At 38.3% G+C, this 18,929-nt stretch overlaps 1 protein-coding gene across 1 annotated transcript in view; it reads left to right on the top strand.

Annotated features, from left to right (window-relative positions):
* The first annotated feature begins 2,794 nt into the window (after window positions 1–2,794).
* The window catches only part of GREB1L (GREB1 like retinoic acid receptor coactivator), a 167,892-nt gene continuing 151,757 nt past the window's right edge, over window positions 2,795–18,929 (top strand). Inside the window, exons 1-3 of the mRNA XM_004387917.2 lie at window positions 2,795–3,017; window positions 3,234–3,431; window positions 18,156–18,332. Coding sequence (XP_004387974.1) covers window positions 2,861–3,017; window positions 3,234–3,431; window positions 18,156–18,332 — 532 coding nt within the window. The 5' untranslated portion in view covers window positions 2,795–2,860. The remainder of the gene's footprint in view (window positions 3,018–3,233; window positions 3,432–18,155; window positions 18,333–18,929) is intronic.

The raw sequence follows: 18,929 nt of genomic DNA on the forward strand, positions 1-18,929 counted from the left end.
ATGGATAAGAAATCCCATGGTTCACTCTGCTAGTTTCTGGTAGTTTTCGCCCTTCAGCAAAGAAGAAAGGTGAAATGGCTGTTGGATTTTGACTTAGATGGTAAACTAGTGACACAGCATATTTCTCCTTCATCCCCCGCTCTGTTTAAATCGTATGTGGTTCTGTTGAAAAATACAATAAAACCAGCGAAAGCTGGAACCTGTATAAGGCAGAAATGTATCAGAGAAGGAAAACTCAAATATTTTCCACTAAAACAAGTAATAGAAAAATGGTAAGACTACACCTCGTCAAAGGCAAAAAACTTGCGAGACCCAGAAGAACAAGGCAGTCCCACTGAGTTCTGGCTCTCACAGGTTTCATCGTACATTGCTTTTGAGCTTCAGAGAACTTGAATGTTTATAGTCGTATTTGTGAGGAGTCTTAGGGGCTTAGCCCAAAACATGGTATTTCAGGAAAATTTCGTTTGACAGACTTTGTTGATTTTATTCCAACTTTTAATTGGATATCCTATATATATATTGGGGTATGTGTTTTTGTAAATAAGAACCCTAGTAGTTTAAATCTATGCATTTAGTTTTCTATTACCTATTATGAGAAAGGTTCTCAAAATATAAATTCTGGCCTTTCCTTCAGATGGTAGGAATCTGTAATAAAGCTTTGATAAGCCCAGCCATTCTGATGGAAATCACTGTGTACTACATACTGCTATTAGGACTCATGTAAGAAGACTTCTTTGCTATGAAGGCAGCTCAGGAACACCAAAATCTCCTCTGGAGCTCTTGCATATAATCTTGGGAAACTTGAGAGAGTAGGGTTGTGATGTGCTATGCATCGCCCTTTCTCTGCTTGTGAGTCATCACCATTTGACCATAGCATAGTTCCCTTTCCTGCTGAGCCCAGGTGCATACTTTTCAACCAGTCTTCCAGGGACTGCCTCCAGGGAGTCTATCAGAGGTGACGCTCCAGCTGAAATTTAATATCTGTCCCTCTTCTGGATTGAAGAAGTGGGACTAAGGTATTCTTAAAATTACCTTTCTTGAAGTGAGATACCCAAGTTGAGCTTATATTCTAGGGGTGCAGGATTTGTCATCACATGTCCTGGCTCTGTCCCTACCAGTTGGGTGATAGTGGACAAATCACTTGGCTTCTCCAAGACTCATTTTTTTTCATCTGTGAAGTGAGAAGAGGTCATATCTACTTCAGAATACTGAGGATTAAATAAGATAATTCTTATCAAGTGCTTATTATGCTGTCTAGCCCAGCAGTTCTCAAATTTTTGGTCTCAGTGCTCCTTTACGCTCTTAAAAGTTATTGAGGATCCCAAATAATTTTTGTTTATATGGGTTATATTTATTAAAAATTAAACAAAGATTAGGCAGGACTATAAAACAAAAAATAATGCACGTTGAGGAGTGTGCTTCTTAGTTCAACCAGATACACAAGACCAAATGGGCATCTCCTGTCCGGAAGCAGGATGAGAAGGCAGGAAGGGACAGGAACTGGTTGAATGGACAACCTAGGGAACCCAGGGTGGAAAGGGGGAGTGTACTGTCACATTGTGGGGATTGCAACTAATGTCACATGACAATATGTGTATAAATTTTTGTATGAGAAATTAACTTGAGCTATACTTTCACCTAAAGCACAATAAAAAAAATTAAAACAGAAATTTTTAAATACCAAATTTTAAATTAATAATCTATTTTCCCCCCAAATAAATTAGTGAAAAGAGTAGCCTATCATGTGGCCTCTGGAAAACCCCACTGTACACATATGAGAGACTACGAGTAAAAAAGGCAAATAATATTTTAGTAATGTTTTGAAAATAGTTTTAACCTCAGGGAACCCCTGAAAGGGACCCCAGGCCATTCTTTGAGACTCGCTGGTCTAGCCAAAAGTTACCACTCAATAAACTGTAGTTATTATTGATATACGCAGAAATTTTTGTAACTAACAAGTGCTATACAAAGTGCTATAGGAAGTAAAGGCCATGCCTTCAAGACTTCTTACCGCATACTTTCCCAGAGAATCCCAAATAATACTGTGCTTCAGATGGAGCAAAAGAAACAACAGTGTTTTTCAAATAAATACTAGTAGTACATACATGTGTTCTTTGAGTTTGAAAAACTCAAATCTTCCTTTCAGAAATTTGTGAATTAAATATATTATCATAAAGCTCCCATTTTTTCCCCAAAGGAAGGTCTTTGTTTTTTCCCCCTAGTAGAGAAAGAGAAGTAATTAGACATTTACTCTGTAACCACTGAGAGAGTTGGTGTGGGGTTATGGTAGCCCAGGAATTTTAAGGAGGATGTACAGCAGATGTGGCAGCCTGCTTCCGTAAAGATTTACAGGCTTGGAAACCCTATGGGACAGTTCCACTCCATCCTATAGGGTTGCTTTGAGTTGGAATCAACTCAACTGCAGTGGGTTTGGTTTTTTTTTTGGGTTATACCCACACTGCGAACCAGGTTGGGCTTCACGATTGACAGGTCAATCTTGATTTACTGGTTGGAAAGCCTTGACTTAAGGCATTTATTACTGTTTGATTCTCAGATACAAGATCCTTTAGAGGGGTTTTTTGAAATGATTTGGGCTGTAAAGACGAAAAGCAAAAATGATACAACAGACAACTTATACAAGTTATATAACGTATAACTTACAACTTATACAAGTTATAAAACTTACACAACTTGTCTTAACAAGATAAATGGGTACAGTCCATGTAGTTCATATCTTAAAATATATGGATATAGTTCCTTTTTAGCTATATATCTACTTTGCAGATGTAACCCTCTAATTATATCCATTTTCTTTTTCTTTCTTCCTCTTTTTCTTTGGTGTATGTGGGGGGTGTAGACCATGGGGAATTCATATGCTGGGCAGCTGAAATCTGCTCGATTTGAGGAAGCTCTCCACAACTCCATAGAAGCCTCGCTCAGATGTAGTAGTGTGGTACCACGGCCAATTTTTTCTCAGCTATACTTGGACCCAGACCAGCATCCTTTCTCATCTGCAGGTAAGTTTCTCAATCACACAAATTTCTAGACTCCTTTTAAAGAAGTGGGGACTCCAGAAATCTAGGGATTTCTGAAATAAATTCAGTTAAATATTAAAAAACACTAGTCTGCCTTTCCTCAGATATGCTTTTCAGAACTATGAATTTTTCTTTTGATTATTTCTCCATAAGCATTTTTTAGTTATTAAATTAGCTATGATTTATTTGCTTACCCAGATGTAAAACCTAAGGTGGAGGATCTGGATAAAGATTTGGTACACCGCTACACTCAAAATGGAAGTCTGGATTTTTCTAACAGTCTGACAGCTAATGAAATGGAAGATGATGAAGATGATGAAGAAATGTCTGAATCAAATAGCCCACCAATTCCCTATTCACAAAAACCTGCCCCAGAGGGATCTTGCACTACAGATGGTGGGTTTCAGTTTTGTTTTTTTCAATCCCTCTAGTATTGTCTGGCTAGTTTCTGATCATTACACGTGGTGCTCAGGGCTGGAAACAGGGAATTATGGAAAGGAATGAGGAGTGATTACACTCTCACTCAGATTATCTTCCAGCAGGTGTCCGTAAGAACACTATAATACAGCACAGCACATATTATCGCCCCATCTTATAGATGAAGAGAGATTCACAGCAGTTGAATGACTTCTCTGACATGGCATGTAGCAGAGGCAAGCCTAGACTCAGTCCAGGGCTTTTCCATTGCTCTGTATACTTCCTGTAAGAATGCAAATATTTTAGGAGCTTTTTTCATGTTCCCCCTTCCTACGTCTTTCAACTCCATTTCCAAATGCATTCAGTTTATTATTATCTATGGAGGATAAAAATGTAAATATTTTGACAATCCCATTTTATTTATCAGTGTCAATCTCCTCTTCCACCAAGTCTTGAACCGTGCTTTTAATAAGAAAACTCTAGTATAAAGCATTTTCAGTATTTCATGGATTTAATGTTATCACAATTTAAATTATACCCCCTTTCCTCCATTTAGTGATATACAGTGCTATTTTCTGACCATCACAGCCTAGTTAATATATGAGCTCGACTTTATCCAGATTAGCCATACCAAAAACCAAAACCAAACCTGTTGCTGTCGAGTCGATTGAACTGCCCCATAGGGTTTCCAACCAGCGGCTGGTGAATCTGAATTCTTTTCGTTAGCAGCCAAACGCTTAACCACTGCACCACCAGGGCTCCAGGCTAGCCACAGCACAACTTTTACACCCAGACTGACTTGGACCTGAGATGATTCCAGTGTATAAAAATCTGGGAGTGAATGAAAGACGGGGGATAAAATCTCAAGATAGTCTCCCTATAAAGCTTGAAGTGCAAATAATTTGGGATAGAGATTCAAATTTGCACAACCAGATAAATGAGTTTACACTGTTTTGTAGCATTATTTTCTCTTGACTTTAATTCTCCTAGTTTGTGTATGCCTGATTCAGTAAAATCCAGTAGTGGCAAAATATCAAGCAGTGATCTCTAGCAATTAGTATTACTGCTCTTTGAGTTGGGCCTGTCTCCAACACATCATTGCTTATGAACTTGCTTCCAGATATGATTGGGTTTGTTTATCCAGACTTAACATATATATTGATGTATTCATTATTGATGTAATACAGGCCTGTAAACCTGTGGAAAGGTGGGAGGTGACTTGGCATTGTTTCTACTTACCTACTTTATATGCATTTTCATGCCTATGGTTTAGTGGATCAGTGAACTCATATTTATCAAGTAACAACTAGAAGGTTAAGTAGTGCTTAAAATATTGTTGGGTTCTCATTGAGAAATCTCATTATATTTGAGAATTAAATAGAACCAGAGTAAAAGCTCTAGAGGCTAATTTTGAGATACCAAATTTTATACCAAAATATGGAGGGAGGGCTTCCCCTGTTTTTCCTGTGCTCTAAGTATGCTGTTAATTTGCCTCTTAGGGTATCTGGCACTGGTATTATTTATAACCAGGTATGGAAAGCTGCTTAGTACTCATCAAGATATAAACTCATTAACATAGTAGATAGCAAATATTTCTTGAATTTTAAAACACGAGAATACTACTCTTAACCTGTAGAAATTATGTAAAGTGTAAGGGAAGGGTAATCATTATTTGAAAGATGAAAGAAACTTGGAAGTGCCATTTCTGACAACTAAAAACCCAAGCACAAGATTCAGATACCAAGACAACCCAAAAAGCACTAGTTCTACACTTAGATCCCTATGTCAGCTACTTTAGTGTCTTATAATTAATTATATATCTGTTATTTTCAGGGCTTCGAACCAGTTCGTTCTGGTCGAACCCCTGCTGAAAATTTGCATTTCCACCCCAGATATACTGAATCAGAATCTACAGTTTAACAAGATTCCCAGGTGATTCTTATTTATAATAAATTTTTCAGAACCACTGCTCTACTAGTGGTTCTCAGAATTGGTCCTTAACCAACAATATTAGCATTGCTTTGGAGTCCTGGTGGCGCATTGGTTAAGAGCTCAGCCACTTACCAAATCTTGGCAGTTCGAATCCACCAGAGGGTCCTTGGACATCCTATGGGGCAGTTGTACTCTGTCCTGTAGGGTCACTATGAGTCAGAATCAACTCCGCTGCAGTGGGTTTTGTTTTTGGTTTTTTGGGAACTTCTTAGAAATGCAAATTATCAGCAGGGGTTTGAACAAGAAGGAACAGTTCTTTTATCATGTATTTCTCCCCCACCCCACTTTAATTCACCTGGGGATGGGCATTTAAAACAAAAAGCACAGTTTATAATTTGAGAGTTTATAGTTTGTCCATAGCTCTTTCCGTTTTGGCTTATTCTAAGATCCTTCTAAGAGTCTTCTCACTCGGATGAAGAACAGCCTTGAAATTTCCCTTATAAAATGGCAGTGAAATAAGGCAATATAATGGCTGGACATGCTTCAGCATACCACCACACTTGGTGGGAAATCCTCTGTTTACCTAAGGCTTAAAAGAAGGTAAAGCTATTTTTAGAGGCAGTTTAGATAAGCAGATACTTAACACCTGATGTGCTGCTGGGGTGGGGGTGGGGAGTTACCATTCAGATGTAAATTTTGGTTGCTAATTCCTTATGTAAATTATTGCAATAGTGTAGGTTCCTACCCTGCTGAGAGGCAGTTGATTGTCTAAGGGGAGAAGGACAACCAAATTTTCAGCCCCCAAGACTGCTTTGATTTCTTTAGTTTTGTGTTTACAGCTGTTTTGGTAAATTTTCCCCTCCCCCTCTTAGTTTACTCTGTAACCTTCAAGTTGAAGATAATTGGAGAATGCAAATCTCCTTCTGTGAAGTGAAAACCTTGGCTGTTTTCGTAAGGAAATGCCAATGAAGTTTATAAAGAAGAGCCCTCTCCTGTTATTCCCTTTTTTATTAAAATTGTTTACTCTGCAAGAGCCTAGGTTTTAGAGCAGTATTTCAGTATTACTCTCAGAAAATGAAACTATTTGGGAGGCAGGTGTGTGAAATAAATTGTTATTTGTATGCACGTGTGGATAACTTATCTCTCTCTCCTTGTGTGCAGTAAACAGGCTTAGATCTTCCCTTAGGGTACTCTTTCGTGGATCTTCAGGAGCCTGTGAAAGAAAGATCACATCCAGGGATTATTTCAGATGCAATTCAGATTCACCCTGCAGCAGAGTAGGAAGATTTCTTTTCATTTAGCTTGAGGTTTTAATTGAGATTTAATATTTGATGTTTATTAAATAGTCTGACATACATTTAAAAGTGGCAGAAAAGAACTACCTGCCACACCAGAGCTTTGGATTTTACAAGTCTTGATATATAATCACATTTTGTAGATTCTTTAACTATCCACCTTGCTTTACACACACACACACACACACACACACCTTATTTTCAATCTTAAAAAAAAAAACTAAATTAAATGTTGTTTTTTACATAATTTTTCCTTGAGGGAGTAATTCCTGATGATATATTCTATATATAATTAGCTGATTTGAATCCTGAGAATGAGGATTTAGAAGAAATAGTAAATAGGTATCACAGCAAAAAGCCAATACTTTGCAGGTGAGAAACTTATTCTCAGAATAACTACAAACTGAACTTGGTTCCTTGATTCAACAATGATTTTTGGCCTTGGATTGGTTTCTTCCTGACCCTGTTCCTAGATTCAGCCTTGTTTTTCCTTACTATCTCTCATTCTCTTTCCTCTTAATTAAATGGTCTGTGGGGCTTGTGCCAGCAAGTAACTAAAGTGGAAGGAGATAGAATAAGACATTCGAATAAAAGAGACTAACTTTTAGAACAGTTTTGGATTTGCAGAAGAACTGAGAAGATAGTACAGAGTTTCTGTACACTTCCCACCCCACCCATCCTGCACATAGTTTCCTCTGTTATTAACATGTTAGTATATAGCACAAGGACTCTCGAGGTGGTGTAAACAGTTAAGCCCAAGACTACTAACTGAAAAGTTGGCAGTTCAAACCCACCCAGAGGTGTTTCGGAAGAAAGGCCTGGTGATCCGCTTCCGAAAGGTCACAGCCTTGAAATCCTCTGGAGCAGTTCTACTCTGAAGCGCATGGGGTGGCCATGAGTTGGAATCAACTCAACCGCAACTGGTTTAGTTTTTGGATTTAGTATAGTACATTTGTTACAGTTAATGTACCAATATTGATACATTTTTATTGATTTTAATAATAAAGTCCGTAGTTTATTCAGATTGCTTAGTTTTTACCCTGGGTGGTGCAGATGGTTAAGCATTTGACTACTAGCCGGAAAGTTGACGGTTCAGACCCCCCCAGAGACACCTCAGAAGACGAGCCCGGTGATCTGCTTCGGAAAGGTCACAGCCTTGAAAACCCTTTGGAACAGTTCTACTCTGCACAATGGGGTTGCCATGGATTGGAATCGACTCAACGGCAACCAACAACAACCACCACAGTTTTTCCCTAAGGTCCTTTTTCTGTCCCAGAATCCCATCCAGGATACCACATTTCATTTTGTTTGATGTCTCCTTCGGCTCCTCTTGGCTCTGACAGTTTTTCAGACTTTCCTTCTTTTCAATGGCCTTGACAGTTTTGAGAAGTAGTAGTCAGGTATATTATAGGATGACCCTCCACTGGAATTTGTCCATGTTTTTCTCCTGATTATTCTGGGGTTGTGGGTTTGGGGGAGGAAGATCACAGAGGTAAAGTGCCATTTTCATCACATCGTAGCAAGGGTATGAACGTGATTTATGACTGTTGATGTTTACCTTGATCACCTGGCTGAGGTAATGCTTGTCACTTTTCTCCGCTGTAAAGTTACTTCCTTCTCTCCCTCCCCCTGCCCATGCATAGTGAAGAAAGTCATTATGCCCAGCCCACACTTAAGAAGAAGAAGTGGGGATGTATGCTCCACCTCCTGGAGGGCAGAGTATCCACTTAAATTGTTTGGAATTCTGCTGCTGGGGAGATTTGTCTCTTCTGTCTTATTGGAGCCCCGGTGGTACAGTGGTTAAGAGCGCAGCTGCTAACCAAAAGGTCCGCAGTTCAAATCCACCAGCTGCTCCTTGAAAACCCCATGGGGCAATTCTCTGTCCTGTAGGGTTGCTGTGAGTTGTAATCCACCTGATGGCAATGGTTTTTTGTTTTTTTTTTCCTGTTTCCCTCAGTTATTAATTGTTTATTTGTATCAGTCAAGACTCATGAGTATTTATTTTGTACTTTGGGTCATAATCCAGTACTGCTTTATTTTCTGACTCAAATTGTACCAGCTTTGGCCTTTGGGAGCTCTTTCAGCCAAGTCCTGTGCTCCTTTGACATACCCCCATCAATGTGGGGTTTTTGTTTTTGTTTTTTAGGCATAAAATAGGACATTTTCTCTGTTCATTGTCACAGGCACCTATTGGAAATTTTTTTTAGGAGAAAGAGGCTAGAAAACATGTTTCTCATGTAATCTAGTCATTGTATAATAATTGTTACTTTTGACCTCTAGGTGTCCCCATATCATAAATGGGAAAACCCTCCGAAAAACTGTGCGTGCTGCTTCATTTGAATGGACTGTCTCATTTTCCTTTTGCCACGGAAATCTCTGAAATAATCTTTCTTCTACAGAAAATCCTACTTTCTTCAGGCATTTACCACACTGACTACGCCTTTTTGATTCCGTTCCTGTTTAGCCTGGAAACAAATTTGTGCTTTCCCCCTTAATCTCCCTCTGCTGCAGTGTACGGCCTTGAGAAATCTCACCAGAAATGTCACTCCGTAGCCATGGATTACCTGTGTGGTTTGCATATCCATGATTTTAAGATTTATCGGCAAGTATAAAATTGGTGGTTGTTGACTTATTCCATGACTAGCAGGGACTGGGGTAGCAAGTGCCCCAGCCTCAACCTGGAAAGGACTAAGGGAAGTTGGGTGATAACCCATTGCTGTCAAGTTGGTTTCGACTCGTAGTGACCCTGTAGGACTGAGTAGAACTGCCCCATAGGGCTTCCAAGGAGCAACTGGTAGATTTGAACTGCTAACCTTTTGGTCAGCAGCCAATCTCTTAACCACTGCACCACCAGGGCTCCACTTGGGTGATTTAAAAAAAAAAAAATTTTCCATCAAGTCGATTCCAACTCATAGCGACCCTATAGGACAGAGTAGAACTGCCCTATAGGGTTTCCAAGAATTGGCTGGTGTGTTCAAACTGCCTGCCTTTTGGTTAGCAGGTGAATGCTTAATGACTGCACCACGAGGCTCCAGGTGGGTGATAGGACACCGCAAAAATAGGCAAGAAAGAAGTTACAGGAGAGTGTCTGACATCAGACTAGGGGAAGGTGAAGCATTATATATGAGTTAAAGAGGTGTTAATGAGGATGAAGGGGCATCTAACCTGGAGTCTGATTGCTGGTATTTGACCTTGGGCCATTTTCCTGACTTTTCTGGGCCCAGACTTCCTCATTTCATACTGAAGAGTTTGAAATAGATTAGTGTTCCCCCATTTTTAACTCACAATCTTACTCACAAATCTTTGTCATAGAATAATGTTTTGAACCCCTGAAGATTTTAAAACTTATTCTGTCTTTACATGGCATGTGATAAAGAATCGATTTTAAGTAGAAAGCATTTATTTTAGATGGGAATATTAATAGAGTCCCTGAGTGGTGCAAATGGTCAATGCGCTTGACTGCTTACTGGAAGATCGAAGGTTTGAGTCTACCCAGAGACACCTCAGAAGAAAGACCTGGCAACCTACTTTTGAAAAATTAGCCATGGAAAACCCTATGGAGCATAGTTCTACTCAGACACACATGGGGTCTCTCCATGAGTTGGAATTGACTCAACAGCAATTGGTATATTAATATACTTTTAGGTATTATTCTGCTATGTAAGAAAAAATGTGTACTTCTCATTTAATAAATGCTAATCAATTCTATTTTAAATTGATTGTGTAAGAAAAGCACATATTGTTGACAAATCAAAAATAAAATATACCTTTTTTTGAAGGCTGTGGAGATCAAAATGTATAATAAATGTTTTTCAGCATCAAAAAAAGGCAAAATCTACTTTTAATACACAAATTTTGGAATTTCTACACTTCAGGGTTATAAGAATTATTGGTGTTAGTTGCTGTCAAATTAATTCCAAATCATGGCAACTCCATGTGTGTAGAGTACAGCTACTCCATAGTACTAGTACTAGTTTATTTTTTGTTGTTGGGAGTTTTTTAATTACGTCTTCAATCTCTTCTTCTGTTATAGGTTTATTTAGTTGTTCTACCTCAGTTTGTGTTAGTTTAGGTAGGTAGTGACTTTTAGAAATTTGTCCATTTCCTCTAGGTTTTCAAATTTGTTGGAGTATAGTTTTTCATGGTGTTCTGTTATGATTCTTTAAATTTCAGTTGGGTCTGTTGTGATATCAGCCATCTCATTTCTTATTCAGGTTATTTGCTTCCTCTCCTGTTTTACTTTTGTTAGCTTGGCCAATGGTTTTATCGATTTTGTTGATATTTTCAAAGAACCTGCTTTTGGTCTTTGTTGACTCTTCCAGTTGTTTTTCTATTCTCTATTTCGTTTATTTCTGCTCTAGTTTTTATAATTTGCTTTCTTCTGGTGCCCGAGGGCTTCTTTTGCTGCTCTCTATTTGTTCGAGTTGTAGGGTTAATGTTTTGATTTTGGCCCTGTCTTCTTTTTGGATGTGAGCATTTATTGCTATTAATTGACCTCTGAGCAGTGCTTTTGCTATGTCTCAAAGGTTCTGGTAGAAGTACTAGTTTATTTTTATAATTTTTGCACGTTCGCTCTATGTGATAAGCTAGAAAGTTTCAGGCTGCTGTTGTAGGAACTTTTCTGCAAATAATATGCTGCTGAAAGAGCTAGTCCTTTTTCACCTATATATGAAAAGCCAAATTAGATTATAATGACCACTACAGTTTTACCTTTTACATATTGGTTTGTTGATGTCCTAGAAACATATTGGTGCATTTTAGACAACCTTGTAACTTGGTGAGTGGAGGTGGGGAATGAATCTAACTTTCATATCTAGCAAAGAACAACTTTAGGCATTTGTAAAATTACTATTTTTGTGTTCATGAACACAAGCAGCATTCCCTGAGCTTCTTATCTTTAGCCGACAGCCTGTTATTGGTATAAATTAAGCAGCATATCATTACATATGACTAATAATTTAAAATTGTGTAATGGTCAAAACCACACAATAATATGAGGTTCAGCTGAGTGAGTCATGAGCACACTAACCTGGTTTCCACTAATTAACCCTACATGTGTTGGCTTGAAAGCCTGCAGAGCGTTCTGTTTTGAAAGTAGAATAGTAGAATAACTATTTATGAGTTTTTAGAAATTGGTAATGATGTGTATTTAAATTTCATTTTTAATTCCCAAGTATCTTGGAACACCTTAATAAATCCCTGGGAATAGGATAGCCACTTGTTGGAAAATAATCTTGAGGTCAGATGGTCTTGAGATTCCATGTTGTTCTAATGTTTTATAAAACTTGAAATAATTTGCAAATGGCTACAGACTTGTGGTTCCATCTAGTTCACTCTTTCTGATGTAGAACGAGTCAGAGTTGCACTACTACTCCTTGGTGAAAAGAAACAGCTACCCAAGCATCCTGTTTTCTATTAATAGGCAATCATGAACCTCTCATCACTGAATTTAAACCTTTCGGGATGATAGTTTATGTGTTCTGCCTTTTGGAGTAAGTCATACTTATAATAAAGGTGCCACTTATTTGGGAAACATGCAGATTTATGGTCTATATGCAAATTAGTAATTCTTTCGATTAAAAAAAAAATTTTGTCCTCTTTTCAGTACTTCAAAATGCCTCCTAGATTTAGTATTTTAGATTTTGGTGAAAAAGCCTGTGTTCATCCCTCATAGTTTTAATGCTGGAGCATAACTATTCTCAGCTTTTATTTTGCTAAATTGAATAGTATCTGTTCTTATGTGGCAAACTTCTCATGTCTTAAATCACTGGACATTGTTGTTAACTCATTAGATAATCTTGGGCAAGTTCCCTAACTTCTGTGAACCTCAATTTTTCAATCTATGAAAAGGAAATAGTAGCATCTACTTAGAGTTTTTGAGAGGATTAAATGAGGTAATCCGTACAGTGTGTAGTACCTTGTCTGACTTAGTAAGTGCACCATAAATTTTAACTGCCATCAATATCATCATCGTCATTATCATCACTTCTCAACTTCTCAATAAGTGAATTTAATGGAAGTGGATGCAGAAGAATTTTTTCAAGGAATTCCATGGTTCCTATGAGGCGGAAGTTAAAGATGTTCCACAAGTCTAACTTTTCCAAGCTGCTGTACCACTCCATCATCTCAAACATCAACTATTCCTTCTTCCCTCAGTACTCTCCCTCCTGTCTTGGGTTCCCTGCAACATCTCACAGAACTGATGAACCATATAAAGGAAATGGCTCACGCGGTTGTGGAGACTGGCAAGTCCAGAATTCGTGGGTCAGGCATAAACTCCTCCCTGGCCCTCAGTCTCCACCCAAAGGCACTCAGCTGTCTTGCTTCATAGGCTGGGAAGCCCACTGCACCATCTTCTGTGGGTCTCTGCTGTAGTTCTCTCCTTCTTTGATGGCGGTGGGCTCTCCCTCTCTGCTATGGAATTGGCTCTCTTTTAAGGCAAAACTGACCAATCCCCTTGGTAGGCCACAGTTATCCTATCACACCATCTGGGTGGGAGTTACAAGACCATGGCTAGAAAGGCCATACACAAAAGTAATTGCACCACAAAATTGAAGATGTAATACAACTCACATATATACATGATAGCTTTTCAAATAGATTGAGATGATATTGTGAATAACAAAATGCAGATTCATTTAAAATTATTAAAGAATTCATAATAACTTTTTAATTTTTTTCAATTGATGAATACAGAAAAGTTAAATTTGAAAAATTTTTAATGTTAAAAGGGGATCTGTCTGCAAGCTTGAAATGGTTAAGACCCAGTGTCTTGATTATCTGTCTTTCTTCTGTTGACTTTTACCAATTTCATTATATCGCTTTTGAAGTTTGATGATCCAAACCATATAATAGATTTATATTCACTGTGACTCATACAGTTTTTCGATAGTGGTTTCTCTTTTATTTCTCACGTACTAACTGGTGGAATTCAACTATTTGTTGACCTTTGTTCAAAATCATAAGATAAGTTGATGCTTTTAGAAGAATCTAGCATGGGTCTTCCTTACTTTGTATTGGGCAATGATGATGGTGATCTCAGGTTTGTGTGTGGAGAGTTAGATGTCTGTCCTCCATGCTCCCACAACCCCCTGAAATAGCATTAATCATACTTCTATACAGCCTCTTTTGGTTGCAAGTGACAAAAACCCAACTCAAACTGTTGTTGTTAGGTGGGGTTGTGTTCTAACTCACAGCGACTCTATGTCCAACAGAACAAAACACTACCCAGTCCTGCGCCATCCTCACATTCATTGTTATGCTTGAGCCCATTGTTGCAGCCACTGTCAATCCGTCTCATTGAGGGTATTCCTCTTTTTCGCTGACCTTTACTTTACCAAGCAAGATGTCCTTCTCAAGGGACTGACCCCTTCTGATAACATATCCAAAGAATGTGAGACATAGCCTCACCATCCTTGCTTCTAAGGAGCATTCTGGCTGGTTTCTTCCAAGACAGATTTGTTTGTTCTTTGGCAGCCCATGGTATATTTAGTATTATTTGCCAACACCATAATTCAGAGGCATCAATTCTTCTTCAGACTTCTTTATTCATTGTCCAGCTTTCACATGCATAGGAGGCGATTGAAAACACCATGGCTGGGGTCAGGCGCACCTTCGTGATTATCTTTGCTTTTTAACACTTCAAAGAGGTCTTTTGCAGCAGGTTTGCCCAGTGCAATGCATCGTTTGATTTCTTGACGGCTGCTTGCATGGGCATTGATTGTGGATCCAAGTAAAATGAAATCCTTGACAACATCAATCTTTTCTCCGTTTATCATGATGTTGCTTATTGTTCCAGTTGTGAGAATTTTTGTTTTCTTTATGTTGAGGTGTAATCCGTACTGAAGGCTGTAGTCTTTGATCTTCATCAGTAATACTTGCTTCAAGTCCTCTTCATTTTTAGCAAGCAAGTTTGTGTCATCTGGTTAATGAGTCTTCCCTCAGTCTTGATGCCCCGTTCTTGTTCATATAGTCCAGCTTCTCACATTATTTGCTCAGCATACAGACTGAATAAGTATGGTGACAGGATACAACACTGACACACACCATTCCTGGCTTTAAACCACTCATTATCCCTTTGTTCTGTTTGAATGACTGCCTCTTGAGCACAATTAAGTGTTCTAGAATTCCTGCTCTTTTCTGTGTTACCCATAATTTGTTATGATCCACACAATCAAATGCCTTTGCGTAGTCAGTAAAACACAGGTAAACATCTTTTTGATATTCTCTACATTCAGTCGGGATCCATCTGACATCAGCAATGATATCCCTGGTTGCATGTCCTCTTTTGAATCTGACTTGAATTTCTGGCAGTTCCCTGTCGATGTACTGCTGCAGCTGCTTTTGAATGATCTTCAGCAAAATTTTACTTGTGTGTTATATTAATGATATCGTTCGATAATTTCTGCATTCGGTTGGATCACCTTTCTTTTGAATTGGCATAAGTACGGATCTCTTCCAGTCGGTTGGTCAGGTAGCTGTCTTCTACATTTCTTTGCATAGATGAGTGAGCACTTCCAGCGCTGCATCTGTTCACTGAAACTTCTCAGTTGGTATTCTGTCAATTCCGGGAGCCTTGTTTTTCCCCAGTTCCTTCAGTGCAGCTTGGACCTCTTCCTTCAGTACCATTGGTTCCTGATCATATACCACCTCCTGAAATGGTTGTATGTTGACCAGTTCTTTTTGGTGTAGTGACTCTCTGTATTCCTTCCGTCTTCTTTTGATGCTTCCTGCATCATTTAATATTTTTCCCATAGAATCCTTTAATATTGCAACTCAAGGCTTGAATTTTTTCTTCAGATCTTTCAGCTTGAGAAATGCCAAGCGTGTTTTTCCTTTTAGTTTTCTGACTCTGTCTTTGCACTTATCATTATAATACGTTGTCTTCTTGAGCCACCCTTTGAAATCTTCTGTTCAGCTCTTTTACTTCATCATTTCTTCCATTTGCTTTAGCTACTTGATGTTCAAGAGCAAGTTACAGAGTCTCTTCTGACATCCATTTTGGTCTTTTCTTTCTTTCCTGTCTTTTTAATGACCTCTTGCTTTCTTCCTGTGTGATGTCTGTATGATGTCCTTCTACAACTCATCTGGTCTTCTGTCATTAGCATTCAGTTCATCAAATCTGTTCTTGACATGGTCCATAAATTCAGTACTACTTTGAGTATAATAACTCAAACTAGCTTAGGTAAAATGAAGAAATTATTGGAAGAATTCCAAATAAAAGGTTTCATGACCAAACCATGGCAAAGTCAGATATAACTGGGCTTTAGGGATTCAAACACTGCCAGAACATTCTCCCTCCTATCTCTGTTGACAGGCGTCTCTCATGTGGCAAAGAACATGGTGACCAACAGAGTGAACTGAGCCAGGCTCTCCTGACTCGATGTTCAGAATTCCCAGGGAAAAGGCTTTGATTGGCCTGGCTTATGTCAGGTGCCCACTCTTAAACTAATCCACTATGGTCAGAAAGGTAGGGTACTAAAGTGGTCCAGCGTGGGTCAGGTTCCAGCTTTTAGGTCAGTCTAGCGTATCACAACTCCTTAGAAGATCATATAATTAGAGTGCAAACACACACACGAACAAACAAACCCGGTTGCTGTGGAGTCAGCTCTGACTCATGGTGACCCCATGTGTGTCAGAGTAGAATTGTACTTCAGAAGGATTTCAATGGCTGATTTTTCAGAAGTGGATCATCAGGCCTTTCTTATGAGATGCTTCTGGATGAACTCAGTCAACCTTTTGGTTAACAGCTGAGTGCATTAACTGTTCCTGCCACCCAAGGACTCTGATTAGAGTGCAGGGAGGATCATCTCCCAGAGGGTATAGAGAGGGGTGGCGCAGTGGTTAAGAGCTTGGCTGCTAACCAAAAGGTCAGCAGTTTGAATCTACCATCCACTGCTTGGAAACCCTGTGGGGCAGTTCTGCTCTGTCCTGTAGGGTCACTATGAGTCAGAATCAACTCAATGGCAACAGGTTTGGTTTTTTGGTTTTGTTGTAGAGAGGAGTGCTCTGCAGCAGAACAATAGATGTCCTCTGTAACATTGTTTTGTCATTATTTATTAGGTCCTTCTCATTCTTCCAATAGATTACAATGTGAGTTCTTAGAAGGAAATACTTTTTGGTCAACTCTGTATCCACCAGCCTAGAACAGCATCTGTTGCAAATGTTGGATTAGTAAATCAAGAACTAATGAATTATTGTAATACATTATGGTACACAAAGTGGTTATAAGGTTTTGTTATGTTTTGTGATGTCATGTCATATTTAATGGAAATAATCTGACAGTTCTGAGTTTTAGTTCTGGCCCGGTCATGTATGAGGTAGCAAACTCTGCACTTCAGTTTTTTCCTCTGTGAAATGAAGAGCAGCTCTTTCTATGATTTTCCCTATTTAGAGAATTCAGTTTGCATTAAAAAAAAAAAAATTACTATTTTATGTGCACATGAAAATAAGTTCACTTTTTTTTTTTATCATTGCCTTACCCATGGGCCAGAAAATAAGTCATCAATGTTGGCTGAACAGATGAAAAGATCTCCTTTTAGTGTCTTTTCCACTGTGCTCCGAGGGGCGCATATGAGAGATTTGTCTTCTGGTTGCAGTATATGGACTTTAAATTTAGTGCTTAATAGTGACAAGTAAATTAATCTCCAAAAGGGTTATAAACATTTCTGAGATGCCTGGGTAATGCAGTGGTTAACATACTTGGCTGCTAACTAAAAGGTTGGAAGATCAAGTCCACCCAGAAGCACTTCAGAAGAAAGGCCTGAAAAATCAGCCATTGAAATCCCCATGGAGCATAGTTCTACTCTGACACACATGAGGTCACTGAGTCAGGACTGGAAAAACATTTTACTGTGTCCTTTTTTTTTAAATAATATTTTATTGTGTTTTTGGTGAAGGTTTACACAGCAGTTTAGGTTCCCATTCAACAATTTCTACATAAGTTGTTCAGTGACATTGGTTATATTCTTCATAGTATGTGAACATTCATTTCCATTCTGGTTAATTAATCTGGTTTCCCTGCCACCTTACATTCTCATCTTGTTGTAAAGTAATTGTTGACCATCTGGTCTCATATAAGTGATTTTTTAAAGGAGCACAGTACTTACGGGTGATATTCATTGTTTTTTGAGCCAATTTGTTATTTAGCTAAAGGTGACTCAGCCATTAGTTTCAGTTTAAGGTTGAAAGAGTATCTCAGCGCAATAGTCTCAGGGAGTCCTCCAGTCTCAACCAGTTCAGTAAACCAAAAAAATAACCAAACCTGTTGACATTGAGTCAGTTCAGAGTAGAACTGCCCCATAGAGTCTCCAGGGAGCAGCTGGGGGATTCAAACTGCCAACCTTTTAATTAGCAGTCGAGCTCTTAACCACTGTGCCACCAGGGGTTTTGTTGTTGTTGTTTTAGGAATTTGAGGTTCTGCTCCACATTTTTCTCCCATTCTATCAGGTCAGTGTGTCCTTTTTATCTGTTTTAGGTTTTTGTCAAGCGGGAAAGGATTTGCGTTTGGTATCGCTGTGTATGGAACAAATTGACATCCCAGCAGGATTCCTGCTGGTGGGGGCCAAGTCTCCCAATCTTCCTGAACACATCCTAGTTTGTGCTGTAGACAAGCGATTTCTACCAGATGATCATGGAAAAAATGCACTTTTAGGTGAGTATTTCATGCCTGTAGAATTCCTTCTAAAATGAGGCGGTTAAAATAGAAGTTTATTTAAAATTATCACAGAATTTTTTAAAATATCACAGAATTAGTAGGGTATTATATAGTTTAGTTCAAATGAGAAACTTTTTTTAATTCATTCTTGAAACATTAATCTTAATTAAGAACCTTTTTTTTTTATTAAACATTAAAGGATACAAGGTAATTTATCGAAAATTAATATTTTATAAACAAAGTAGAATTCCCTATTTGTAAAGTTATTGATCTGAAACTGATGTTAAATCAGCTCTCAGTTATTCATCTGTGGATTATCCACTTTGTAAATTATTTGTAGTGTTCCCATAGTATCAATTATTCCTATCTACACTTGATTAGTATGATTCTCATTTTGTATTTAGCATTAGTTTACCCAAAATAACTAAGAATGTAAATATGATATAAAATACATAAGTTCATCTCAAAATTAAGTAGTTTTCTTTCCAATATTAACTTAGAGTCTGGGCTTTTTCTCAATATAGCTTCCCTACATCTTTGGAAATAATAAAGAGTGGATTTTATTTATTTATTTATTTTTAATAATTAAAAAGA

Source organism: Trichechus manatus, unplaced genomic scaffold, assembly GCF_000243295.1.
Source record: "Trichechus manatus latirostris isolate Lorelei unplaced genomic scaffold, TriManLat1.0 scaffold00199, whole genome shotgun sequence".
In the NCBI taxonomy this organism is placed as follows: Eukaryota; Metazoa; Chordata; class Mammalia; order Sirenia; family Trichechidae; genus Trichechus; species Trichechus manatus.